Below are 17009 nucleotides of genomic sequence, written 5' to 3'. Positions count from 1 at the left end.
CCCCAGTATATCGAAAATTGTCAACATTAATTAGTTCAAGGTGATCAAGTTAGTACCAGTGTTAGTTTATCTAATACGACTTGTCTGATTAGAACATTATATAGCCTTACTGTTTGTTTATTTCTTTATTTATCAAACATTTAAGAAATTCTCAGTCATTATTCAGTGGTCATTCGTCGTCACTCGTGGTTACTCATGTGTAGTTTTAGAAACGACAACTGAAACGAGCATATGCGATGTACTAATGTGAAAATTAAATGAAGCACAATTTGATCAGAAAATGGAGATTTTTCCCTGATCAGCCGCCATTGTGGTTTCTTCATTACAAAAAGAAAGAACTTAGTTTCAAGTAACAACCATAGTAGCCCTTTCGACGGTTTCTTTATCTGGTTTTTGTTTCTTCTCATGTTTCTCATACATGCCCATTAGACCTTTTTACAGATGCTAAACATGCAGGTCCACTCAAATGTTAACCACTTTTTCTTAACAAATGGTCGGTGGATCTGTTGAAATTAACAGTGATCGACTCACGTTGAAGTTACATACAAAGGCTGAAAAAAGATATTTTCATGGGTCCCAGACCAGGAGATGCTGAATTATGGTCATGCATACGCGACTGAGGTAGCGCCTGCGACGAGTTGCAAGACTGAAATGTTTAGGTGATTATCAACTGAAGAAGCATTTGGGGCCCTTTCACAAAATCTTCATTTACGTGCGTAATACCACGGCTCAAGAGCGCTCGCCGTAACAAATAAAACAAGAACAAAGCTCAAGTAGATCTTGAGGGAGTCAGCTGCTGTTTGAGATACCCGCTCGTGCTCACCCCCAAGACTTTCTTAGTGAGCCGGGATGTAAATAGAACCTGTAGGATCTGAGATATTAGTCAACCTAGTTAAAACTAGTTTGATTGCCTGCCATTTCGATGGTCAAGTTCTAAAACATTATTTCCCAAATACGTTGGACAAGGTTGCCAACAAGACGACCCTTATGCATTCCTCGAAAAAAAAACTTGAAAGACAGAGATTTCAGTTGGCACAGGTATTGTAGCTGAAAAAAGAAATATTTACCTCGCCGCCAAAATGAGATCACGTGAGAAAGATTATTCTCAATTTAAGTCATCTCTTAGGGATTTTATTTCACTTATAAGGCTAGAGCGTGCGGTGAAACAGTTCATTGAAATATTTGTGAAAGTACTCCTATGATGAAATTGTTCGTTTTTGTGCCTTTTTATTTCGCTTTAGCCTCTTCATCTGAGGTGAACCAGAATCAACTCGCAGCAGCAGGTAAGAGAATAAGTTGTCCAGATAAGTAAGAGCACCCGCTCTCTCTTTCATCTTAGAATACGTTTCTATCTGAGCAGGGTGATTTTTTTATTACATATTCCGAAATAAAATAACAACCGGAAATGCTGTGTAACTTGAAGAACAACAATACGATCGTAGTACTACTCGGCTTGTCATTGTTTAGTGCTTGTTTCTTGTAGCTGGCAAAAATCGATATTTTCTTTTTTGGATAGTCTTGATACCAGAGAATGACTTTTGCTGTGGAACGTTTCTGAAGCGCGCAATAATAACTTGCTGAGTGATTCAAAGCAAACATTATCGAAGAAGGGGCAAGTAAGGAGGGATGCTTGGCACAATCGAGTTAATAAGCTCTCTAAACGCACCCAAACAGATAAATTTGATGGTGCAAAAATATGACTGTGTCAAGGCCTTACGCAGGAAATCACTGGTCAAAGGTTGTGGCAGATTCAGTGCCGCTCTTCAAGAGACAGGGTTGGGGTCCATCGTTGATTGGCTGTTTGTTTTGGTCCATTGTTTTCTGAGCCAATCCTGAGAGCTGTTGTAATAGCTCCGTACTGACCCATTGAATTCACCTGTATGCTAAGACATGAAACATCATTGAAAGGTCATTGAAAGGGCCTTGTATCATATCATCGAATTATCGAGAACAACTCATTGAATTGCCCAGGACTTTTGCCAAGAGAAAATTTCTCTTGTTTTTGCTTATAATCATATTCAAAGGTCCCGTGAAGGTAATCCTCAAGCGTCGATAAAAAACGCAGAAAATATGCTGCGTGGTTTAGAATTGACATAACATCGCAATAAAAAAAATTATCAAGAGTTGCCTAGGCCCAAACCGCTCCTCTCAACTTCCTTAAAACGGCATTCATCGCATAATCCCTAAACAACGGTTTTGTTATTGGTTCCTTCGGCTCCTGTGCACAAGTTTTTTAGCGGGGCTCCAGGCCAACAAGCGGCCTGGGGCAGAGCCCCATTCTTAAGAGAATATGGTCAACCTTTTTTCGTTTGCATGCTTGTCACCTGATTGACAGAGAGTAAGTCCGTCCGTCCGTCCGTCCGTCCGTCCGTCCGTCCGTACAGACTCTGGTGGAGGGGATGGGAGACTAAGAAAGGGAAGGGGGGGGGAGGGGGCGTATCGCAAATGTAGCTTTGAGGCGCGAATGGGCGAATTTTCTTGGCGGGAAACTTTTGTGCAGCCTGCGTTTATCCCACTGACCTTCGCCGCTTTTGGGAAAGAGTTTTTGCTATTAAGGTGGCTCAAACCAGTTTCATCACTTTTAAGAGACCTTGTTATTAAAAGGATTGACAATACAACACTTCATCACGTAACAGCAATGTTATGGTACCATGTGAAACATCAATTATTGCTGAACAAGATGTAATCAGCATGCCAGGATGAAACTCTCTGCAAAGTTTTAAAAAATTATGTGGAGCGGATTCAGAGCTACCTTAACTTGTCAATTATTTAAGGTCTGAATCCACTCCAGATAACTTGTTTTAACTTTGCAGAAAGTTTTATTCTGGCATGCTGATTACATTTCAGAAACAAGAAATGGGGTCACCAAGTTTGCTTTTGAGATATGAGCAGCTAAAGCAAAAATATGGGGTGTTTTTGCAGGGCTTTCTTGTTGCCACGGTAACGTTTTGCGTCAAAAAAATGATCGAATGTTTTTCAGTGTTGAAGTGTTAACTTCTAAAAAGAACGTTTCTTTCAAGCGTTGAAACTGGTTTGAGCCACCTTAAGCTCAAATTTGGAGAAACGATTGAACTCATTCGAATAAAAGACACCGCTATGAATAGGAGAGAAAACTTAATTTGAGCAAAGAACATCGGGAAAGAGAGAGGCAGAGAGCACGACTTAACCGACAAAGAGGAAACGGAGAAGATCGCCAAAGAGAGTACGTTCGTCAAAAATATGCTTTTTAGCCACTGGGGAAGTGCAGAAAGATATGATAGGACCTCTAAAACCTTCACTTCTTCATATTTTGCTCTATAATTCTACAAAAAAAAGAACTTAAAATTAATGCTATGAACGACTTTTCTAGGAAGAACTGAGAATTATTTAACATATGCCAATACTGTATACTCACCTGAGGAAACAGAAAGCTAGATAATAAAAAAGTTAAAGACATGGTAATTCCCAAAAGAACACGTTTTATAGAAATCGTACCAAATTTTTAAATCAAATGGCCTGTGTACGCGACTAACATGAATTGGCAGAGTGTGTTGCTTCCATTTGCCTCGGTATTCCTTGTGTCTTTCAAATAAAAAACATCGAGCAAAAATGATAGCTTTTTCTGGACTAGACTTTCGAAAAGTCCTTAACCGCTTCGCTGCCGTAAAATCACGCTTTATTCGCCAAAGCATTTTCAGCTCCTGGGATTCTCGTAAGGTCGACCTGTGGCAAGTATAGTTTTGGACCTAGATTACGCACAAGCTGTAATGAAATAGCGACACAACTCATTGGAATAAAGCTTACTTTGTTAAAGATATAATGTCACAATGGACACCAAGCTACACAACTCGGTAGATTGTATTTGTGGCGCAATGACCGCTGAGCTATATAACTCGAAACGTCTATTTTGTGGCCACAAAAGTTAGACCTCCCAAGATCTGGCGCTTGCACTTTGTCAGCTGGCCCTTGCATAATAAATTGTCTGCAACTACGGTTCTTTATTTGGTTCGATGTAACGTCAGTAAATTGACTTCTGAGTTCGTATTTCCTTTGATTTAGTCCGACGGCATGACCATAATAATTTTTTCATCGAAAACGAGCACAGTCGAGAACAAAAATCCTTTAATTCTGTTTGAAATACTCCGATCAGGAGACGCATAGGACGCTGCCGATGCATATAAAAAAATTCGAGAGCATAATAAACGGCGATTTTACATACCAAGTATCCAAACCAAACAGAACTCAACATGAGAGCATGGTTAGTAACTATGATAAAAGTGAAGCAAATACGTGTCGAAATTTGTACCCTGGTGTCGACCCATCTAAAGCGAGACTAGGAATGAAAGCGAGGCAAATGTGTGTCCAACGGAAACTCAATTATTTTCGCTATAGCAGCATAAAAAAACTCTATAAACCACAGGATGCCCACAAATTTAGGTTTGCGTTCTCCTCTGCAGTCGAACGCAATTATTGGTAATCAACACGGCGGCCCTTATGTCAGGTAATGTTACCCTACTGTTTTCGTCGCTTTCTTCTCTGTTTCTTTATTATACATCTTAAAAATATTAAGGCACAGATAACCAATATTTACGTTTTACCATTCCAAGCACATTAAACAAAGAGATGGTCAGATACTGTCAGTGTCTCTAGGTATGCATCTTATCGCGATCAAACGTACGTAGCCGGAGTGAGACTGTGGTAGGTCCGCATGACTTTGATCTTTTGCAACTAAAAATTCTAAAAGTAAAGCACTACTTAGCCAAACATTTTCCTCTACACCAAAAAAAAAAATTTTCACGTGAAAATACAGTCACATGGAAGTGGGGGAGCCCGGGTAGGTGAAGTACCCTGCCTTCCCGTAGTAAAAAAGGCGAGCCTTCACATGCAATATCAAAAGCCCCGGGGTACTGGGGTGAAACTAAACATAATCATGATACCCGAATGAACATCACCCCTGTCAGGCGGGGCACCCCACCTTCAGCATTCACATGGAGAAAACTCACCCCTACCTAAGCGGGTTACCAGGACTAGCTGACCGGGTAACCCACCTCGGTGAGGTACCCGACCTCATGTGAACACAGTCGAGAAAAAGAGACAGATTGTATGGAGAGATTGGTTGTCCTACTGAGGCGGGGTACCTCACCTAACCGAGGTCCCCCACTTCCATCTGAACAGACCCTAAATATCGTTTTGCTTGTGACATGACATGATTTTATCTTTATCATATATACTGAAAAGGTGGAAGTGACAGTTCTGAGCTAGTGTATATCTTCATATGAACCACCGAAAAAGCGTCACAAGAAGTAAATTTATCCACCGCACCGATGAGTCTGGAGAGCTTAAAGTTCTGAATGGTATACAATACTGGAAATCGCTTCTCAACGCAACACCCGCCTGGTATGTTAGCTACGCCATGCTGATGAGGCCCAGCAAGGCCGAAACAGCTGTCCATGGCTGCTAATTGACCGGGGTAAATGGTTGTGCGCATGCGTGATGTGTTGGCCACACCGGGTTGTTAAACCGAGTTGGTGTTAGCGTGTGTCACCTTGCTTTTTTTGTTTTTTTTTTTTGACTTAGGAAATATAAACTAGTTTTAGTTCTTGCTGAGACAGTGAAGGGCGTGGAGGTTCGAAATATCCGATACCACCGAAAATGCCGTAGCATTTTCACCATGAAGAAAGCTCTTGAGAGGATTTGCTAAGACGAAGAGACTTTCAATCCTGAATCCTTATCGGACCAGGAGGGGAGATCGAGTCGAGTACCTCCAACCAAGAGCACTACTTATGAGCGTATCTGTATTTTTTTTGTTGTAAGGAAAGTAAATATAAGAAAGGCAAGCAAACGTGAGAAAAATTGATTCAATGTTCTGATCTACGCGGTGATGAAATGATTAGAAAAGTTCTGATAGCAAACCACGACACCAAGATTAAGTCTGAACAGTACCTCGAGAAATTAGAAATTATACCCCCCTCCCCCCCCCCCTCCCCCAACACATGAAAGTGTCACTCTTGCCCAACACATGAAAGTGTCACTTTTGTTGACTCACCGGTGGACAAGTACAATCTCATTATGAGGGAGGTTTATCAAAAACTGTTTGATTACATCAGACTGAACATTTTAGACAATCTCCACCTTGTGAGGTTTACAGAAATAACCCAAGAGCTGATTACGTTTATGCAACGGTTAGCCGGGCGGTAAGGAGGTCAAGGAATCAACCAAAACCACCTCCGCAGAAACCTCGAGACAGAATCTAGGCCATTGTAACAATTTGAAGATCTTCTGGTTTGGTTTTTGTCCCTGAAAACCTATCGCGAATCCAGCTGGCTAAGGAGGTTGCGCAACTTTGGAACATCAGGAGGTCATTAATAACTCGTTAAGACCAAAAGCCGTTCATAAAGTGGCTCTAAACCCCATGCAAGGAGGCAATTCTCTCTGGCAAGGATTGTATGTCATGACCTCCAAAGCAGTCAGAGCTTTCTTTGGATGCTATTCAAATACCTGAGATCGTGAGGGTATTTCTTTCTACGTTGCGAAACGGAAACACGGAACCTCCAAGTCGTTGTTCGCAAAGAGTGCATCGCCTTTTAAATTGTTTTCGACAAGACCTGATTTTTGGAGTGACCCGTGGACAAGTCAAGACCTCAAAGTACCTTCTTCTACCCGACGCTGTCAAATCATTGACCAACAAGTTTGAACGGCAATGACAACATAAGGTCGCAGATAAGTACATCTTTAGCATGAGACAACATTGATCGCTTAGAGGAGACTTTGTCGAGCGACGGGACGTCCCATCATGTAAATGGAATCGCTATTCAGGCTCCACATTTCGGGTCTCATCTTCCGGCTGACGAGAGGAGGACAAGCTCGGCTTGGATTTATATAGTGAATGTGTTTGTTTAATTTTGCTTAGATGATAACGTAGGGACTATGAAGTTCACAGTTCATAGTTTCCATTTACTCCGCCATCAATAATATTTTATTCGACCGTTCAGTAGCGGGTCATCAGAAACAGAAATGAACAAAGTAGATCGAAATCAGCCAATCGCAATACGCAATCTGACCAGTTTCCCGTTAAGCTACAGTGGAAACGAGACAATTGATTGGAATTTAAACTTCGCAGTGCATATGTTCTGATCAAAAACGCAGTATATGTTAAATCTCGTTTAAGCTGGGCGTATTCTCATGACAATAACGGCCCTCTTTCGAAGGTGCTTGAGTAGAGATTAATATCGTGAAGTGTGGTGAACACATTCAAGCTGTCGACGAAACTTTTACTGTTTGATTTTTAAACAAAAATTAAATTCGAGATTGATTTCTTCATTGGTACTTGGATCAAGAACCGTATGACATGCACCCCAGCCCTGTCTTGTTCAGTTTTAATTCAGAATAAAAAAGATTCAATTTTTACACGTTCAAAGACAAAATAAAGTTGCAAAGAGAGATAAGCCCAATGTGTGAGTTATATTTATGACGACGAAGGAGCAGGATTCCCGGCTATTCCGTCCGGACCACCTCGTCCTGCAGGATAACATTTTTAATTTTGTTTTTAATTGGTCAACGTCGTAGATAAATTAAATGAGGTTTTAATTGGCCCTATGTAAAGGAATCCAGGTGGTTCTCGAATTCCAGATCCCAGCCCGTGAATTCCGGATCGCGAATAGTGGATCCCGGATCCTGAACCTTGGATTTCGGATTCCAAACTAACCTCTTCCACCGAAATAGATCTTGGATTTCACCGAAATCTATGGATTCTGGATTCCATATAGTGGATTCACCATTCCACGCTCTGAATTCCGGATTCCAAAACCTCACATTTGCTGGATTTCGGATTCCTTCACATCGGGCTATTTGAAATGAGATAAAAAAGGGACACAAATACACTCGTCGCTCTCCGATATTTTCGTCCTGATGAAGTCTCTAAAGTTTAACTGAGAATTTCCTGTTCTTAGGGACATGAACCAAAAGCCGCAAGTATATTAAATGCAAGTGATCTCAACCAAATAACTATCTCTTCCTTTCTCGTTGTTGCACAAATTTCTTTAGATATTCTTGGCATCTACAAAACGTGCTTTGGCGTCAATTTTAGCCTGAAGTACGAATGAGATCCTTTCCAGAAAAAGGGTATTTTGTTTGTAGGCGTAAGTCTCTTTGTAGAAATGACAGAAGTAATAATTTTGCTGTTTATAGAACTTCTGGGGACGCATTTTGGCGCTGTTGTTAATGATTTCTGTGCCTGCACAAGATTTCCGCAGCCACGGTGTGGCTGTTGCTACGATTATAAACTTATGAAAGAATCGCATCTTGGTAAGTGTTGTGTTTACTCTAGATCTTCTCTTTTCGAAACCTTTACCCCATTATCCGAGAGTTGGTAGATTATGCTTGTTACCAGTGTACCAATCCAGTGACAGAGTCCGGGGACAGGCTTCCTGAGCCGGGTGTCATGTCCAAAGGGAATGAGCCCGGCGGTCGCTATATTTTGACCTTGAATTTTTTTCCCAAGGGTATTGCACAAAATGGTCGTTTCATTTTTCTCACCGGAAAAATAGAAAACTTGGCTTATTTCTGAGGGGATCGTTGTGTCGGAACTGTGGTCTTATTCAATGGGGTTAAATTGTTGATGGTCTCTTTTATAAGGGCTTTTGATTTCAAATAACTTCTTTTAAAGTGAACTTCTCCTTAGCTTTTTCATGCGAACAATTAGTCCGCAGGATAGTTATCAAACATAGCCAGCGGTATAGAAAAAAAGTCGTCTGAAGTACAAATATAACACACCATGTATGATATCACAAAAACTGTAAACATACCTCGATTAAGCAAAAGTCACCGAATGAGAGTAGTCTCCTGAGAAGGACGTACTGTTGAAGAAAACATTAGCCGAGATAACGTTATCTTCAGAGTCTGTGTGGTCGAAAGCGAACCGTGGCAATGAACACAATAGGGACCTTTAGATTCTACGACGAGGACGATAACGAGTACGAGTTTTGACTGCCCGTTTTTGGCGAAAATACTAAGGAAGTTATTTGTATTGCTGGTAACTGAGCCTTTAGCCCATCAAAAAATGCCAAAACTGATACCGTGTTGTTGACGACATTTTTGCAAAACCTCGTACCGTGAAAATGACGACGGTATTGCGTTTTTCCCGCCAAAATGACGCTGGTTTGCGCGCACTCACTGTTGTTCTACGTGAAAATTTCGTACTCGTAGTCGTTCTCGTCTAAGAATCTAAAGCTCTCTACTATCGTGTTCATTGCATCGTGAACAGCACTCACGGGCCCCAAACGACCGCATTTTGCCCGAATTACCTAAACTGGCTTCCACAATGCTTCAAAAGCTCGTTTAGTGAGTTTCTAGCTTCCCTCAAAAATACTTATCTGTTCGCGCGGATGTTCTAAGAAAACTTAAGCAGTTGAAAAAAAATAATTTTAATTAGCTATTTTGCCTCGTCCGGAAGTTCTAGCGATGGTGACAGCTCTGATCAAAAACTTTACATTACGTATATAGTCATCCCCGAAAATTTTAGGCGACGTTTGTTTAAAATATGATTCTCAAACAAACTCTTGCGAAAATTATAGAAGTTAAGAAATCTTCAAATTTTATGCTATTGTCAATATCACAGTTGACTCTTACTCAGCTTAGTAAACTTCAATATGGTTTCGAAATTTTTATGCGCTCTTTACTCTTCACTGCCTTTCCGAAATATCTAGGCAATCCCTTCAGAAAAATGGCCAAATCTTAATGCGCTTAGAGAGTCTGAGTACGTATATTCGAAAATTCTAGCCCACCTTCCTTCCGCGAACGGATATTTACCAAAATTATTAGTTGGGTACCCTTTTAGGTACCACTTAGCACTGTCTGACGTTTTATGCCAAAACAAACAACATGGTGACGACCATCAGGTCGACGGGGCAAATATCACGTGACTAATAAGCACGCAACTCGTGCAAAACAAAACTGTCAACACCAGTCGCGACAATCTGCTTGTTGAATTATGTTGGTAAACTTAATCCACTCTGGGGGTAGCAAGAATACATGTGATTGTAGTTTTATGTATAAGATACCAGTCCCTACGTGAAGCAAGAGAATTGAACTCGTCCTAAACTAATCATGTTTGCACCTTTTGTTTTGAACGAGAGAAAATCACAGCAATCAATCTTCGAATAGCGAAATGAAAATCATCGGATGTTTCTGTCGTCGAAATATTGAAAAACCATTTCGTCTTGATGCAACTGAAAACGTTTCCTATTGTTTCAGGAAATAAATATGGCTACTGATGCCGTGAATGAAATATAAACATGCCTATTGAACTTGACAAATTCTCTTTTTGTCTTTCAGTTTGTACAATCTTTTCGCACTTGAAAGACGTAAAAGTAAGTTACCTGTATCATTTTTGAGAGACTGAGATTTTTGAATTTAAAAAGTAAAGAACAGGAACTTTATTTAAGTGTCTAGCCTTCTCGCGCTGCATGAAGCACTAATTGGGGACACTGTAAACTGAAAACGCAGATCAAATCACACTTTGGTTTTTAAGAGGGGGGGGGGGGGTGTACGGGGGAAACTAGAGTACCCGGAAAAAAACCCTCTCGGAGCAGGGTAGAAAACCAACAAACTCAACCCACATGAGTCTGGGAATTGAACAATAGCCACATTGGTGGGAGGCGAGAGTGCTCTGACCACTGCGCCATCCCTGCACCCCAATAGGCATATAAATTGGTTAATTACAAATAAAGATCGTAAGTTGCTTTGAATTTTAGTTTGCGTCTTTGTTGACAGCAGGAGCCCATGAGTAGGAGCTTGTCTCTCCTATACAAGCCCTATGAGTCAACATTAAACACTTAATGACTGGTCCCTCGGGAAACAGTTCATTTTGTTTCCCGAGAATCTCAATGTTTCCCCGAAGCGCAGCCGAGGGAAACATTGAAATTCGAGGGAACGAACTGTTTCCCAAGGGACCAGTCATTAAGTGATTTGTTATATAGCACAAAAAGAAAAACGTGAAATGGTAACGACAACGGCGGCCGTCGGTCAACATTCGCGGGTAACAGGGCACTGTTACCCTGTGACGTCATAGATTTTGCACTGTCTTTTTGCGGGAAAGAGTTTTATTGTTAGATGTCATGTGACCTCGAAGTAACCAATGAGAGCGCTGTTGGGGAAAAAATTCAGCTATATAACAACTGCGAGTATCTTTCTATTTTTAGAACGCCACGAGTTCTTCGGCTCTGCACGCACTGTTAAGGATGGCCAATCAGAATAAAGTTCTTGCTAAACGAAGACATTAAATAGCACAAACAATGTATGCAAATTGTGCAAATTGATGTGAGTCTCCTTCTGAGGCGTTAGTTGTCTGAAAAATAGAAAGAAACGCGCAAAGGTTGACTCAAGGATATGGTACATAGGGATCAGAGGCTTTAGGCCAAGACACAAATATCATGTGAAATCGCCTAAATATGATTTTGGAAAGTCACGAATTTTTTCTCTGTATATCTCAAATTTTTTCCAAATATCCTCAAAATATCTATTGGCAGACTACCTTTATTTCCGTAAATAATACAGCAATGACCTAACAAAGTATAAGGCAATACACGAAATTCAATGATGTCCTTGTAAAGCATATAACAAAACTCTAAACAATTTTTTTTTTCAACATATACGACATATATTAAATGTAGAATACTGCTGCATGTAATTATTGCAGGCCCATATGGAAGGATTTGTGAATTTTAAAATTATTTGAATTTCTGTGTCTGTAGGCAGCATTTAACTTTAAAATTTGCTTTCTTTCTCCATGTTTCTAGGGAAAAAAACGTGATATTAATAGTTCTTCCCTAAAACAAATATAAATATCACAATTTTTTTCTAAATATCTCGAGATTTTCTAAATATCTCAAAACATATCCGGATATTTGTGTCTAATCAAAAATAAGACGCAAGCAGCGGTGACAAACATTATAAACAAATGCATTGTTGAGATTATTTTCTTAACGTTTCGTATTCTTCGACATACATCTTCAGAAGTAACCGTTAACTACAAATTTAAACTTTTTATATGTAACAAAAGTAACTAATTAATGGCTAAGGACTATAGGACATTTCCGAGTTCATGTCTGCCTCCTCTTCAAAGCGAGTCTAAGTGCGAAGTTTTTGTGATGGTAATTAGTTCTACTTTACATATGAATGAAAGCTAATTTACATAAGAAAAAATCGCACTTAGACCCGTTTTGAAGAGGAGGTAAACATGGACTTGGAAATGGCCTACTAATGTTACAAATATGGTAAATAAAGGAGAAAGTAATTGACTAATGCTAGTTACTAAAGATACACCGACCCTACTAATGTAATCTGTTAAGGCGGCAAAATACGAGATACAAAAACCCTCAACTTGTCGCGAAACATTGTTTCGTTGCAAGTTTTGGTCGATGTTTCGCGTTTTTCACCTTGCATGATTAACTTGTCCCGTAACAAAAACATTTGTTGCGGGTTGAAGAAATGCAGCGCGCTGATTGGTTGATTTGCTAGTACACCAGCACATTTGTTGCGCGAAAAGTTGTGAGCTTGATGAAAAACGAGCAACAAAGCCAAAATTTGTTGCTCAGACTCAGAGTAGCCGCGCTCTACTTTTCGCAACAACTTTCTTCAACCCGAAACAAATGTTTTTGTTGCGCGACAAGATGATCGTGCAAGGTGAAAAACGGGAAACATCGACCCAAACTTGCAACGAAACAATGTTGACGCGCCAAGTTGAGGGTTTTTGTATCTCGTATTTAGCCACCTTTAAGGTAAAATGGCTTTCTAGTTCGTTAACTTTTTAGTTATTTCAGGAGACCGATACCCTTTTATCTGATTTAATTCTAGCTAATGAAATTTTTTTTGTAATGATATAAGGGTAGAACAGAGTTATTGTTGTTGTTGTTGTTTGAAGGCTGTAGCCTGACAGCCGAAAGCTCGAAAGTTTTAACTGTATATAGCCAGTGAACGTTTCTATAATTTTTAAAATGTTGTTGTTGTTGCTCATTTTCACAGGGGCTGCGATTTTCTGTGGTTTTAGATGGGCAGGTTGTTGTTACCAAAACTCTCTCGGGTAAGGTGTGCAATAAAGCAATTCTTGACTTGCACAAATCCCAGAATACACCTCTTTTACCCCCTCCCCCCTCCCCCCCCCCCCCTCCTCCCCCGAAAAAAAATATATTGCATAGGCATTGTTTTCGATTTTTCTTGGGACATCTTTATGTCCTTTATGTCCCAGGAAAAATTGCAAACAACGATTAAGCAAAATGTTAAGGGGTAAAAGAGGTGTATTCTGGGATTTGTGCAAGTAGAGAATAGTTTTGCTGTTACCAACCCAGCCTACCACATGTATTGCATGTGAAGCTGCCACTTAAAGGTGTGCTGAATACATACATGTGGTATGTTAGCTACGCCATGCTGATTAGGCCCAGCAAGGACGCGACAGCTGTCCATGGCTCCTAATTGACCGGGTGAAATGGTTGTGCGCATGCGAGATTATTTGGTCACACTGGGTTGGTGTTAACGTGTATCACTTTGCTTTTAATGTTATTCTTTTCTTTAGAACTGACTTTTAATATATCGAAATTGGTCTATTGGCTTTTCATCTTATGAGTGTGGCGTGAGAGTTTCGCCATTTGCTTTCGTCGCACGCGCGAGTGAGAGTGATTAATGTAAGAGAATAGCTATTGGAGGTAAGGAATTAATATTGTAATTCAAAAGGCAAAAGGAGAGAAATAAAGGGCGATGGGTTCTCAGACCAATGTTGCCAGAGGCAATGAAACTGTTCGGACAATCAAAGAGTTTTCTTCTTGTGGCCATCAAGTGGTAATTAAGAGGGACGAAAAATCTCAACGCTAAATTGTTTGTAAGCATGCGCAATTTAATTTAGAACCGGTCAAGGTACTTTTGAATTTCAGTCACGTGCTTTGAGTCACGTGATCAGAGGTCAGCTTAATTGTGGAAAAATAGTTGAGAGACTCACTAAAATATTTTTCGGCACCTTACGCCTGGTTTTCACTGGCGACGCAAGCACAACCTTTTTTTTTTTTTAATTTTTATTTCACCATGAAAACAGGCTTGACGCAAACATAACTTACAAGCGCAGGCACAAGGATCAATTTTTTTTCTTTCCTTTTAATTTGCTTGCGCTCATGCTTACGTCGTGTGAAAATGAAACGCAGCTTAAAGTGCCCCTGTGATAAAAAAAACCACTTCCTTTTTTCCTTCAGATTTTGAAAGTGTGTTTGCTTGAACACCTGACTGGCAAAAATTTGAGCTTTGATTCTTAGCCAAAGGCCGTTTACTTTGAGTGTAAGTTTTGGATTTCACGGTCCGCCATTACTCACGTTCAAAACTGACCGATTGGACCTCAGACGGTTGGATCCAGGGAAAAGTGACGTCAGAGGCTAACTAGCTTAAAATTTCAGCGTGTGAACGCAGCTTATTATATATGCAAAGCGTGAGTCTAAAAGTCTGAAAGCCCAAAACCCCTGTGCTGCATATTAATTCTGCAGCGTACACACGTATTGCATTCTTAAACTAGTGAGCCTTTGACGTCATTTTCTCCTCGATCCAGCTCTCTCAAGAACATAATGTTAGTAAGGGCGGACCATTAAATAGGACAATAACAGTTAAAATAAAGAGGTGTCTTTTTGAAATCAAGGCTTAAAACGTGGGTCACTTAGTGTTTTGTTAACATAGTTTTGAAATTCAAAGAAAAATATGAATTGATTTTTTTTCACAGGGGCACTTTAAGCATAAGAACTTTGCTACGTAAGGCCAATTAAAGCACTCGTTCCAGATTTCCCGCGTCAGAGCATTTAAACAAAATGGCGGATGCCGTGGTTCATTTTGATGCTTGTGTCGACGTTCGTTTTCACTTGCATAAGTTACTTATGTTTGTGCTTGCGCTTGCATGCTTGCGTCGCTAGTGAAAACCAGGCTTTAGGGATACCCTATTGACGATTGAAAATCGCCTGGCGTAAAACATAAAGAAGTCTATTTGTGGCCGTTTTAGGGGGATACAATGAAGACGGTAAAACCCCGCGAGTAAAAACCTGTTGGCCTAAAACTTGTCAGTTAGATCCCCCTCTAAACAAGAACCTTTTGACCCTAAAATTTGAAACAGGTTCTCATTTTTTAAAATCTAAAGAATGTGTGCTGTTTGGCAAATAAGATTAATTGACATTTAGAGTTCCCTTTGAGGACAAAGGCCATTCACTACTCCTGCTAGCAATGTTAAAAATCAAATAAAATAGGTTCTCAGTATGCAGTTATCTAAATAAAATTACTATACATGAGTCTGGGTAAATACTGCTATTTACGTGATTTTTTTTTTCTTCAGAAAATAAGAACCTATTATAGAACCTAGAGAGCCAAAATTTCTGGAAAAGCACATAACCTTGAAAAGTCTAATTTGCAACTCTTTCGTTGGAACAACGTTGGAACAAGGCTGGGGAGTTTAAGAGACCAATGTTACGACCCAAAAAGAAGATCGACGCTGCATGCGCGGGAAAATGCACGAGCTACGTTACATCCAAATAAGGAAATTTTTAAACTCATTGAACCCCATCTCTGAACAAGTTCAACGCTGCAAAGTCACGAGCTTCTGAATTCTAATTACCATTTATATAACATCCTATTTAGGCTGAGGTTCTTACTCCCGGGTTTTAATGTAGGGGTTAATTTAAGGCCGACGTAGCTTGTCGGTCGATCTAGGTGTTGTTAACCTGGCACCTTTCGCCCCCAAGGGGTACCCACTGAGGAATAAAATTGACTGGCCTTAGACAGACCATAATTTTGGAAGGCAAGGGGCTAACTATGAATCACTAAGGAAAGCGCTATCTTAGTGGCCCAACACGCCGGAGCTTATCCCCGGTTTCCTTAGCATGAAGCGACAAGGAGTATTTCCACTCCCCCCTGGATGGGATGCTAGTCCATCGCAGGGTTACCCCCAGCCTTGAATTCGCCGGTACCCATTCATACACCTGGGTGGAGAGAGGCACCGTGGGAGTAAAGTGTCTTGCCCAAGAACACAACACAATGTCCCCAGCCAGGACCCGAACCCGGACCACTCGATCCGGAGCCGAGAGCACTAACCATGAGGCCACTGCGCCTCCCTATGAATCACTAAGGGACAAACTAAAGATCGGGTGTCCGAGTAATACAATTTACCTTCTTCACAAACCAAGGCCCATTTAACTGACGGGCTTAAAATACGGCTGACTCAAGAAGTGTGGCCCAATGATCGGGGCGTTTGGTTGGCAGGCAGATGGAAAACTGATGCTGAAATTTCACTCTCTACCACAAAGCGAATCGGTCTTCTGTGATGAGATACATTGACCTTATCCCCATAGGGGCTCTGGAGGGCCAATAAACGAAACAACCATTAAGGATCCCAAGTGGCTGGGCAAACACCACTGGTTGGCTATCGACAAGCGCACCAGCGATTACAAGTCATAGACCAATTCGGCTAACTCAATGTTGTACCCAATTCAAATCTTTTGGGAATAAAGCGTTTTGTTCCAAGTATTTCCCATATCATTTAAATGTGAGTGCTTCATTGTCATGCAAATTCAACACACAAAGAATCTTAACCCCGAGAGATTTGAATCGGGTACAACATTGAGTTAGCTGAATTGGTCTATTGAACGAGTGGTCTTAGCCCAGGATCTCCGTATCACAAAGCAAGTGAGCGCTGCTAACCACTAGGCCACACTGACCTTCTGGTCCAAAACGTATTAAAATTGGGCCATAAAACAAAGTTTTGCCAAGAGACAGGTAGAAAAAAGAATAGAAACTGATCTATTTCTGCTTTTACGATATGCATAGTAGACAGTGTCCTTCATATTTTCGACCTTCACCTATACATGTTCTCCTTGAACGACACATGTATCACCTCAGCTCACGCCAAGAAAAGTCATAGCAATCTTGCTTTACTTAAATCAAATTACTGTTTAAATTTCCCATCTGTCTGCAGAAAGAAGCCCGCCAGCTTTTTGTCAGGGGCCAAAGCCGTATGCCTA

General features: G+C 40.6%; 1 protein-coding gene across 1 annotated transcript in view; it reads left to right on the top strand.

The window, feature by feature from the left end:
* The first annotated feature begins 1158 nt into the window (after window positions 1-1158).
* Window positions 1159-17009, top strand: part of LOC138032723 (uncharacterized) — a 17148-nt gene continuing 1297 nt past the window's right edge. The window contains exons 1-5 of the mRNA XM_068880427.1: window positions 1159-1283; window positions 8167-8283; window positions 10312-10346; window positions 13000-13057; window positions 16964-17009. The exon at window positions 16964-17009 is cut by the window's right edge and continues 136 nt beyond it. Of these exons, the coding sequence (XP_068736528.1) occupies window positions 1199-1283; window positions 8167-8283; window positions 10312-10346; window positions 13000-13057; window positions 16964-17009 (341 nt within the window). The 5' untranslated portion in view covers window positions 1159-1198. The remainder of the gene's footprint in view (window positions 1284-8166; window positions 8284-10311; window positions 10347-12999; window positions 13058-16963) is intronic.

This window comes from Montipora capricornis, chromosome 14 (genome assembly GCF_036669925.1).
Source record: "Montipora capricornis isolate CH-2021 chromosome 14, ASM3666992v2, whole genome shotgun sequence".
Lineage (NCBI taxonomy): Eukaryota > Metazoa > Cnidaria > Anthozoa > Scleractinia > Acroporidae > Montipora > Montipora capricornis.
The sequence above is the reverse complement of the archived record's forward strand: the minus strand, read 5'-3'. Positions and strand labels throughout refer to the sequence as shown.